Source organism: Juglans microcarpa x Juglans regia, chromosome 1S (genome assembly GCF_004785595.1).
Source record: "Juglans microcarpa x Juglans regia isolate MS1-56 chromosome 1S, Jm3101_v1.0, whole genome shotgun sequence".
NCBI lineage: Eukaryota > Viridiplantae > Streptophyta > Magnoliopsida > Fagales > Juglandaceae > Juglans > Juglans microcarpa x Juglans regia.
The window spans coordinates 10,501,237-10,512,423 of record NC_054595.1 but is presented as its reverse complement, the minus strand read 5'-3'; the positions used below and the strand labels follow the sequence as shown (position 1 = coordinate 10,512,423).

The 11,187-nt window shown below is 38.8% G+C and overlaps 1 protein-coding gene across 1 annotated transcript; it reads right to left on the bottom strand.

The window, feature by feature from the left end:
• Nucleotides 1-4,025: 4,025 nt before the first annotated feature.
• LOC121247292 lies at nucleotides 4,026-4,496 on the bottom strand. The gene has a single exon (XM_041145662.1). The coding sequence runs from the start codon at nucleotides 4,494-4,496 to the stop codon at nucleotides 4,026-4,028; it is 471 nt and encodes a 156-aa protein (XP_041001596.1).
• Between the last annotated feature and the right edge of the window lie 6,691 nt (nucleotides 4,497-11,187).

The window sequence follows — 11,187 nt, the reverse complement described above, 5'->3', positions numbered from 1 at the left end:
GTTCTGTTAGTAAACAATTTCCTCAAACCCTCTGTCAACTGGTCATGCCATACCCATATCTCATCTTTGCTATTAAGAGCCTCTGTTACTACAAGGCATCCTCTTAAAAAACCACCATAGAGAAACTTAGTTCAGTGCAAAGTTCCACTACAATCCACAATGCATAAATCTTAGCTAAGATTGGGTGACTAATTTTCATCTTATTCATGCATAGAGAAGGTAGCACTTCTCCCTCCTCATCCCTTATGACGATTCCAGCTCCCTTGTTCATATTCTTTGAATCATAGGTTGTATCTCACTTCACATTCACTTCATTTTCTCCTGGCCTCTTCCATCTAGCACCAACTCGAGAAGACTTGGCTACTGTTTGAAGCACCAGTTTCTCCTTCTGTACCATCTGATACTCATTTAGACATTCCAAGACTTTTCTGATGACCCCTTTCGGACTTAAGAAATTCTCTTAAAAAGTTACCCTATTTCTCCTCAACCACATGTTTCTCATTATAATTGCAACTTTCTCTAGATCCTTTTGTCTAAGGGTGTAAAAATTAACCAGGAAATCAGAAAACCAACCCGAACTGGTGGAACCAGTCCAGTTTTGCATCAGTCCGTTCCAGTATCCGTTCCCTTAGCTCCAAAATCGGGTGGTACCGGTCCAATTCCAGTTCTATGCTTTTTAGGACTGGACCAGACCGAATCGGACCAATTCACTCTATAATATATTTTAAATCAATTTTTTTAATATTATATATAATATTTTTTATATTATATATAATTTTTATATATAACATATATAATAATATAAATTATAATTATATAATATATAAGATGATATTATTATAATTTATAACATAAAAGTTTAATCTTAAACATGAAAAATTATCTAATCATATGCTTTAAACATTATATATATATTAATAACATTTTATGGCCTAATAAATTATCAACATATTCATTTTGATAAATACATAATACATTAGTAATATTAATATACATTAGTATATTAATTATATTTCACTTTAATTAATTAGTATACTAATGTATATTAGTATATTAATTACATTTTATGCCCTAATACTAATACTATTAGTATTAGTAATCCACTTTAAGTCTATATATAAAGAACTATATAAATCATTATAGTATTAGTAGTTATACTAATACTATATCACTATATGATACTATAGTGATATATTAATACTAATCCTATTAGAATTAGTATAACAATCAGTAACATACTAATATATAGTTATACTAAATTAAAATCACTATAACAAATACTAATATATAGTTATACTAAATTATTATAACTAATACTAATATATAGTTATACTAATACTAATACTAATACTATTATATAGTTATACTAATCACAGATTTACTATAACCATATATAGTATTAATATCACAATGACTATATCACTATGACCATATATATTATTATATAGTATTAATGTCACAAGTAGTATAGTATATAGTATTATTAAAATCGAAAAACCGTACTTGAACTGGTAAAATCGGAGGTATCAGTTTAGAAGGGTAACTGGTGTGTAATTAGTTCTAAAAAATGCAAAATCAGTTTATACCGATTCGGTCTTAAATTTTGTCCAAAACCAAATCGAACCAGATCGATTACACACCTACTCCTGTTTCAGTTTCTGCACTAACAATTTTCGAATTGAGAAGAAATCCACCTCACTATTGTTCCATTTTTGAACTGGACTAGAATGGTTTGTCCACACATCTGTTGCAGCACCACAGCTCCAAAGTGAGTGACTTATTGATTCCACTTCTCTATTACAGATTAGGCACGATGGGTTTTCTACTATCTTCCTTTTAGCTAGATTTTCTTTAGTGGGAAGGTAGTTGTTTACTGCTTTCCACATGAAGTTCCTAACCACTGTAGGGACTTCAACTTCCATATCTCCCTCCACACTGGTCCTTCACTAGAGATACTCGACGATTCCCCTTTTTCCTCCTCTTTAGACTCATATCCAGATGATATGCACTCTTCACTGAAAAATTACCTATTTTGGTGTAACCCCATATTTGTTTATCACTCATTCCCAGCTTACTGAGAGGGATTATATAAATTATTTCTGCTTCTTCTTTCCTCAATACTTCCTCTCTCCTTTATCTGCATCTATAAATTTCATCACCCTTGAACTTATGTTGAATCTCTTTACAGGAGTTTGTATATATCACCAAGAAGATAGTGAAGACACCCATCTATCATCTCATATTTTAATCTCTTGCCCATTTCTTACTCTCCACACTAATCCCCTCTTTTAACACCCTCAAAGAACTCCATTAGCTTCCCCATATCACAGAAGGCACCAATCTAGCTTAGCAGAGAGCATATCCTGCTCCTTAAAATAATTTTCCTTTAAGCCTCATCCCTCCCACATCTTTTTATCCTCCCATCTTTTTTCAACTTTTTCATTGTATTTTCTTCTCATTTTGCTTATGCCCCCACCAAAAACTGGCCATCAGCGCCGAGATCTCGTTACACAGCTTCTTTGGCAACCGAAAAACACTCATGTGATGTGTGGGGCTTACTTGGATTACAGCCTTCAATAACTCTTCCTTTCCAGCTTGAGACAAAAATTGATTCTTCCAATTTTTTAATCTCTGGCATACCTTCTCCTTTATACCTCTAAAGGCATTATATTTAGACCTCCCCACCCTAGAGGGCAGGCCCAAATATCTCTCAGAATATCCACTTAGTCTTGCTCCAACAGCCTCCAACATTTGCATTTTAACTTGCTGCTATGTATTACCACTGAAGAAAGTTGAAGTTTTCTGATTGTTAACGCACTAACCTGAGGCTTCCTCTTACAACTCCAAAATCTTCTTAATGTTCTTCTGTTCCTCCACTAAAGCTTTACAGAAGAGAATACAATCATCTACAAACATTAGATGATTTACTCTCATTCCGCCTCTACCAACAGTAGCTCCTCTTATATCACCCTCTTTTCAGCCAAGTTGATAAAGCTACTCAGACCCTTAGCACATAATAGAAATAAATATGGGGACAAAGGGTCTCCTTGCCTCAAACCTCTTGAAAGAACAATTTTCTCACCTGGTCTACCATTCACCAACACTGAGTATGATATAGTAGAGACACTGCTCATAATCAACTTAATCCATTTCTCACAAAAGCCCTTCTTTCTCATCATAGCTTTCAAATACTTCCATTCCACACTGTCATAGGCCTTTGACATGTCTAACTTTAGAGCCATACTCCTTACCTTCGCTCGTTGTATATTCTTCATCGAGTGCAGCACCTCATAGACCATCAATATATTGTCAAAAATTGATCTGCCTAGAATAAAAGCACTATACTGTTGTGAGATAATTTCTGACAACATCACCTTAAGTCAATTTGCTAGGATTTTTGCAATTACTTTGTATATAACATTGCACAATCTAATTGGTATGTACTCATTCACTAGCTCAGGGGTTTTTACCATTGGTACTAAAGCAATGAAAGTATGGTTCATGAGTATGGTTCATGGACTTCACCTCACTTCCATTGTGTAGAAAATTGAGTACTGCATTACAAACCTCCTCACCAACTATATGCTAGTACTTTTGGAAAAAATAAGCTCCAAACCCATCATGCCCAAGTGACTTAAAAGGTCTCATTTGTTGTACTGCATTCTCAATTTCACCCCTATTGAAGTCTTTTATTAAATTCTCATTCATCTCCCTAGTAACCTGGGAGTCCATAGACTTTAGACATGTTTCAATCACTTCCTTTGAAGGTGTGCCAGATGACTCTTCAAAATGCAATCTGAAAGTCATTTCTATATCTCTTTGTTCCTTCATAACTCTGCATTGTGAATCAGCAACTTGGCTAATTATGTTCTTCCTTCTTCTCTAATTTGCACAGGCATGAAAATACTTGGTGTTGCGATCTCTATGCAGAAACCAATTTCTTTTAGCCCTCAGCCTCCATTTTAAATCTTCTTACTCCAGCAAGAGACCCAATTCCCCTTGTAACTCCTTTACTTCCTCACTCTTCAACCCTTCTCTTCTTCCTCCAGTTCCTTTAGTCTATTAGTTTTGCTTCTTAACTCGCCCTCATTATCTTTGGAATTTTGTCTACTCCACCCAGTTAGTGCTGCACCACATTCCCTTAGTGAACTTTGAATCTTTTCCATAAGGTCACTGCTTCCACTAACATTGACCCATTCCTTCGATACAACCTCCTCACAATCCTTGTCTTTGATCCAACAAGCTCCAAATATGAATAGCTTCCTTCTATCCTCACACCTAGTGTGAATTGTATGCTTATTCAACACTAGAGGCTTATGGTCTGAGCTTCTTGCAGGTAATACTTCCACCCAAACTTCCTGAAAAACTTCTGTCCAGCTATTCTTTGCTACAAATCTATCTAGCCTCTCTTTTGTAAAATGATCACCTAGGTGTTCATTACACCATGTGAATTTATCTCCTTTATATCCCAGATCACATAGACCATTAATTTCCATAGCTTCTTTGAATTTACACATTTGATTTTCCCCCTTTGCTTTCCTCCAAGTTTCTTTGATTGGGCTGAGACTTCATTGAAATCCCTTACTACACACCAAGGAACTTGGTCTAATGGGTTCAACTCCCCAATAAATCTGACGATAATCTTCTTTTTGTTGTGTCAGGGTGTCCATAGAACCCCTTGAAAAGCCAATTTTGTTTAGTATCTTCTTCCACAACCCAGGCATTAATATGCCACCAAGAGTAATCTTGTATTTCCACATCCACATCTTCCTTCCACATCATGGCTAAACCACCACTTCTCCCTATAGGATCAATCACAAAACATCTATCATATCCCAGTCTTCTTCTCACCCCTCTATCTTTTTTGTAACTAGCAGTGTTTCTATAAGAAACATAAGCCTAGGCTTCTTTTCCTTTTCCATAGAACAAAGGTCTTGAACTATCTAAGGGTTTCCAAGCTCTCGATGGTTCCAGCTCATAAGGATCATTGGGTTAGGCAGGGTTGCCTAACAACCTTCACCTCTACATTGACAAATTCACCCTCTCCCAGCCCCTTTAAACTTTTCAACTCTTTTTTTATAACACGAATTAGGATCACTCACCTATTCTTTCTTTTTTTCTCAGGCCCTTCTCTTCCATCTTCCCCATGTAGCTTGTTTTGTCGTGCAGGCACTTGTTAGTCTCGTAGATATAGCCAATAATTGTCCCACGGTTCCTCCATCTTATTCAATCGGTAAACCTTCTTCTGGAACTGATCCCCCCACTTCCTTTCCCCCTCCTTATCCCCTTCATTCCCCTGCTTCTTACTCTCATAAGCCTTTTTTCCTTTTTCTACCATTCCCTCCTCCCCCTTACCACTATCAACTTCAACATAACCCTGCTGCCACTCTTCGTCCCCCACTCCTATATTATTGTTTTCCTCTCCTTTTGTACTCCTCATATAATTTCCCCGATAACTCACATTAGCTCTCAACCATGGACCAAATTGATTCTCCCTCTCACCACTATGATCTTGTTTCATACCAGATCCACACATCCCTGTTCCCTATGAATAATGCATCCACATTTGAAACATATCTTAGGTAACTTCTCATAAGTGAAAGGTGCCCGCATCTTCTGCTCATCCAGCGTTACCATTCTTCCTCTAGCTATCGTTTTTTCTTAGATCCATCTCAATTTTTACACAAAGTAATTTTTCCAACTAACGTTATCCTTAGGAGCGTCAACTTCCAGAACCTAACCTAGTGAGCTCCCAATCTGTACCCCCATTTCACACGTCATGCAAGTTAACGGCAAATGGTGCATTTTCACCCATAATGATGCATAATCGAAGTTTATGTGATTTGGCTGGGTTGCTCCATCAAAAGGTTTCAGTACAAATAGCTGGTTGTCAAATAACCAAGGACAGCCTTCCAAGACCTGATATTTATCTCTTGGATTGGAAAATGTGATGATAAAAGAATTCGAATAGATTTCTGTGAAAGTTGGGGGTTTACTTACTTTCCAAATTATGGCCATGGTTGATTGGACTACCTCCTTTCCCTTAGTCGGATTCGAGCACACCTTCCCAATTAAGCTACATTCTCCCTTGCTCTTGATTTTCTCAGAGTTACCCAGCTTAATGTTAATGGCTGAGTGTTCTTCTTCATTCAGACTCAACTTCTCCCAAATCTCTACTAGGTCCTCCATCCTCCTCCACTGTACCACTCACGTGGTCAGTGACTTAGCTACCCTTTGAAGTCGGTGGGACAAGAATCTTCTCCTCTTTTCACACCCTCAGGGCATTAGAGAAAGAGAAACTTACTTTCTAAAGTTTTTTAATTACTTTTATATTATCTATACATTTCTATATCATTCTATTAAAAAAAAAAATTAGTTTAGAGTTTATGACACATTTATTTATTGGTATTAATCTTAATGAGTCATTGATTAAAGAAAATGCGTAGAATATTCATCTTTCTTATAGCTTCAAACGGATTATTATATCTATTGACTAAACAATAATTAAGAAAGCAATACAAAATTTGATAATAAATTTTGAAAAATGGTTGGAATTCGAAAAATATTATGCACCCTAACCATATATAACAAATTAAAAATATTGATCCGAGGGTTAATATTATTTGGTATGAGATCCCAAGATTGGGTGGGACGTTCCTAGTTCATTATTGCTAGTCGAGTGGAGGGACCATAACTCGTATTGGTCATGACCAATGACAATGCCGTTTGTGAGAAATTTATTTTATAGTGTTTTGGTGGCCCTAACACTTGTTAGGGGTGTTACCTAGATGGGGCCCAGCCCCACCCCCCACTCCTACATGGACAGGGGCCAACTTGGGCCCCGACCTAGCCCCCTGTGAGCCGGTGCCCCCATTTGGATGCTAGGTGGCATATTGACTCTTAATTATGTCTGATCACCCAGTCTAATACCACATAATTTACAAAACAAATCCATAAAATCACACAAAGCAAGTTCAGATCTTACAAATCTAAATAAAAGCCAAAACAAACTTATAGATAAAAAAATATCTCACAAATCCAACCAAAAAACAAAACCAAAATTATCGAGGAAACCAAACAAATAAACAAAACCATGTAGTAATCAGGGAATTGCACAAATCTTAAGCTCTATGCATAGACCCACGATTAATCATGGATCTAGAGATTTATGGGCAAATCTATATGGCCCATGGTCGTGGCCATGGATCATTATACTCACAAACCCGTCATGACATCACCCACGGCCATAGCCGTCAGCCGTGGGTCTCTAACAAAATAAGACCACGACAACAGAGAGCTATTCAGCAATTAGAACTCGCAACCACCAACCATGACCCAAGATAATGGAGATAAGTTCTCTACCATCTTAGAAGAGGAGGGAAAAAAGAAAGGAAAAGGGAGGATAAGAAAAAGATAAGAGAGGATGGTGGCCACTGGCATTAAGGAGTGAAATCCTTGAAGGAATAGTGAGAAGAGAAGAGGGGAATGGAGGATGGCGGCTGGGAATTGGAAAGAAGAGAAATGAGTGGAGAGAGAGAGAAAAGTGGTATCTATAGTTAGGGTTTTGTTTTATTTATTTTAATATATATGATATTATGATTTATATTATTAAATATATATATATATATATATAACGGGCCAGTTAGATGGGGGGAAAAGCCAAGCAAGATTGGGCCCAGCCTGGGGCTAGTACCTAGGTCATTTACAATGTGTGGGGCCCTTGCCCGAAGAAGGAGCCAGACCGAGGGGGAGGACATACTAAATGTAGGGCCTTGTCCACCACCCCTAGTCCATGTAGGGCCTGACAAAAATTGCATTACATAAATTGCAATGCATACATTAGAAAATAAAAATAAGTGAGCAATGGACCAATAAATTGGACTTGGGCCCTTGTTCCTTGTGAAGTTTTAGAATGTGATTGTGACTGCATTAGTGAAAGAAGCACTATAACCACCTATTATGGAGTCGTTGACAAAGATCTTCACGTCCTTTTCCCCTAAATTCTTGGATAAGGAATGTTGTAACATAACCACATAGAATCGGGCAGTCAAGATTGTTGGCAACCTTTCAAAGGAATGCACGGTGGAGTTGGTGTCTATGCTATGCGCTGGTGGGGGCGGAACATAGGGGCATGACTTGGATAAGGAATGTTGTAACATAACCACATATAATCGAGCAGTCAAGATTGTTGGCAGCCTTTCAAAGGAATGCACGGTGGAGTTGGTGTCTATGCTATGTGCTGGTGGGGGCGGAGCATAGGGGCATAGATTCAAAGGATCCAGTAGTCTAAAAACACACCAACATGTCAAGAAGCGGCATGACTTGGGTTGCGTGTGCTGATCATGCGGCAGTCGTTTGGCATATCCTCCACTAAGGTTTTAAAGATCAAAAGTTGGGGAACACAGTGGTGGGGCATGTGTGGCAGTTCGAACACCCATTGGGGTGTCGTTTGGATTAGTGGGTTTCAAGTCTCTGGGTTTCAAATTCATTGATTTTAATTTCCTTATTTGGAACTAATTTACAAATTAAGGGATTTAAGATTTTAAATCTATTGATTAGATGCTTCAACAACATTTAGGTTTGGACTTAAAATTCAAATCAATTAAGCTTGATTATGTATGTTAAGGGGTATAATCCCCTTGGCCCATATGGCATCCCAGGCCAGCTGAAAGGGCCATAATTATGAAGTAAAAAATAGACAATGAGGAGACAAGAAAAAGCAAGTGTCAGAGAAAAATGAGGAAGGTGACAGAAAAAAGAGAAAAATGAGAAAAAGTGGAAAGCAAGTAGGACACACAAGGGATGAGTGGGATAAAGCTAACTTCCTCACCTATCACTTAATTAGCTACAATAAAAGGGAATTTGAGATCTGAGGAAAGGGGACTTCCAGATGGTCAGACAACTGAGCAACAATTACGAGAACACTGAGATCATTTTCAACCTAACGACGAGAGCTCGAGAGATAGGATCTTCTCTAGAAAAGAGGTCTTCAACCTCCATTATACAAAGAGAAATGAGAGATCATGAGAGACTGTAATATACTCATATTATAGTGGATTTGCCCTCCAACTACCAGTAGACATAGGCCTTGTGTCCAACCAAGTAAATTTATGTGTCTCCATTTTTGTTTGCATTTCTTGTATTTATTTTGTATTCAATGCTATGGATGTTCGTACGGGCACCGTACTAGCGTTTTGGATTGCCTCATCTAGTCTTGGACTACCTCAATGGACCAAGAATGACTCTTTCTCCTATTCCAGCTTGTTGTGCGATTTTGGCATTAACATTTCGCGCCATCTATTGGTTCAATTTATTTTCTACACCGAAAGTGCGAGACAAATAATTTTCTACCATGAGAAATCGTCTTCGAATGATGAGAAGAATTTCCCTTGGATAAGTATTCTCAGTTCATCTATTATTTTAATTTATTTTGTTAGTAACATTGTTACAAAAAATTGGGCGATTGAACCTTTCCCCGCCCATGCGGTTAAGAGTACTGTCCACTAAAGGACATAATGGATAGAATACTTCAACCGCCAACTTTCCATGCTCGGGAAGAAAGTTTCTCAGCAGGCAAAAGTAAGTGTACTGTGCATTTAAGTGCACAATACTATGGCATGCACAGTACACATGCACTGTGCATAAAGCCCATGACCATGACGTTTTCCATTCATGCAAGTTCCCCACGACACAACTCCTCAGCAACAGAGTGCTCAAACACGAGGTTATCCCGGCCAAAAGCTGCCCAGCCAGGAGTTCTCCAGCTAGAAGCGCCCCGTCCACAAGCTGCTTGACCACAGGTTGCCCAGCCACCGTGGGGCAGCCGGCCATAGATGCTCGACCAAAGGGTGGAACATGTTCAAGGTGCATTGTACACGAGCATCCTCCATAGTTCACGGCAAATATGCACCAGGCAACCCACTTACAATAGATGAGAGGTTCGCAGTGGGCTGGGCTTCCTCTCACCCACATAAACAACTCACTAGTACATCGCCAGGGTTAGTTGCACACTATAATGTCGTTAGATTTGACAAACAGTCATGGCCCGTCGGTCCATCGGTTCCACCTAAAAAATAAAGCTCATCAGCCCTAATCAGCAAAACACTGAAGAACTTGAATTTCTCCCTGCAATACAGTTCAAAATAAATAAAAAATAAAAAAGCGATGGATAATTTCTTTCAAGCAAAAATCAGAAACAACAACTAAATTGCTCTAGTTTGTCTCTGTCAAAACTCACTATTTGAATTTCATTTTTACAAAAAAATTTAATTTTTGGAGTTTCTCTTCACAAAACTCCTCAAGGTTGCACGACAGGCCCAAATGGCTACATGCCTAGGGAGCATACTTCACTGAAAATCATCTGCATGGCGTAGGACACTGGCCAGACAGCCCCACCCTGGCATTACTTGGACATCTTAATATGTCTTAGAACATATTGCTCAATATCGTGGGCACCTAGGACTTCATCAATGGCAAAGCATGGCTGCTCGAAGGCCTCGACGGCACACCTCAACCATTCACCATGCTCTAGCAAAATGATTCAGGTTTGTAAATTTCACACTTGAGATTTGGATTATCTACACTAACAGGTTTGGCTTTTTAGAGTGATCAAGCATCCAGTTCAACAAAAACTAAGTCACTGGGCCCATTGCGAACAATGCTCAAATAAATGCTGAGTCACTGGACTCACCATGAACCAACTGGCGATGATAGTCCCTTGGCTGACTGACCCTTGCACACATAAAAGCAGAGTCGCTTGACTCAGCATGAGCCAACGGGCGATGACAGTCGGACCTAGTGCACATAAAAGCATAGTCACTTGACTCACCGCGAACCAAAGGGCGGTGACAGTTCCTTGTCTGCCCGACTCTCATGCACATAAAAACTTAGTCACTAGACTCTCCTCGAACCAACGGGCGGCGACAGTCCCTTGACTGTCCCGACCCTCGAGCACATAAAAGCCTAGTCTCTTGACATGTCCGAACTATGGATAGTGACAGTCCCTTGATTGCCCGTCCCTCACGCACATAAAATTTGAGTCACTAGATTCATACCTTGATAGCAACACCAGTACAATCTCTTCTCCAGTAAACAATGAGTGTTTATACTTGTGCAGCAACCACTGCCAGTGAGTTACATTTGGGAATGAGCATCTGAGCTCCACAAGCTCCTCGTGCGGGTTAGGGT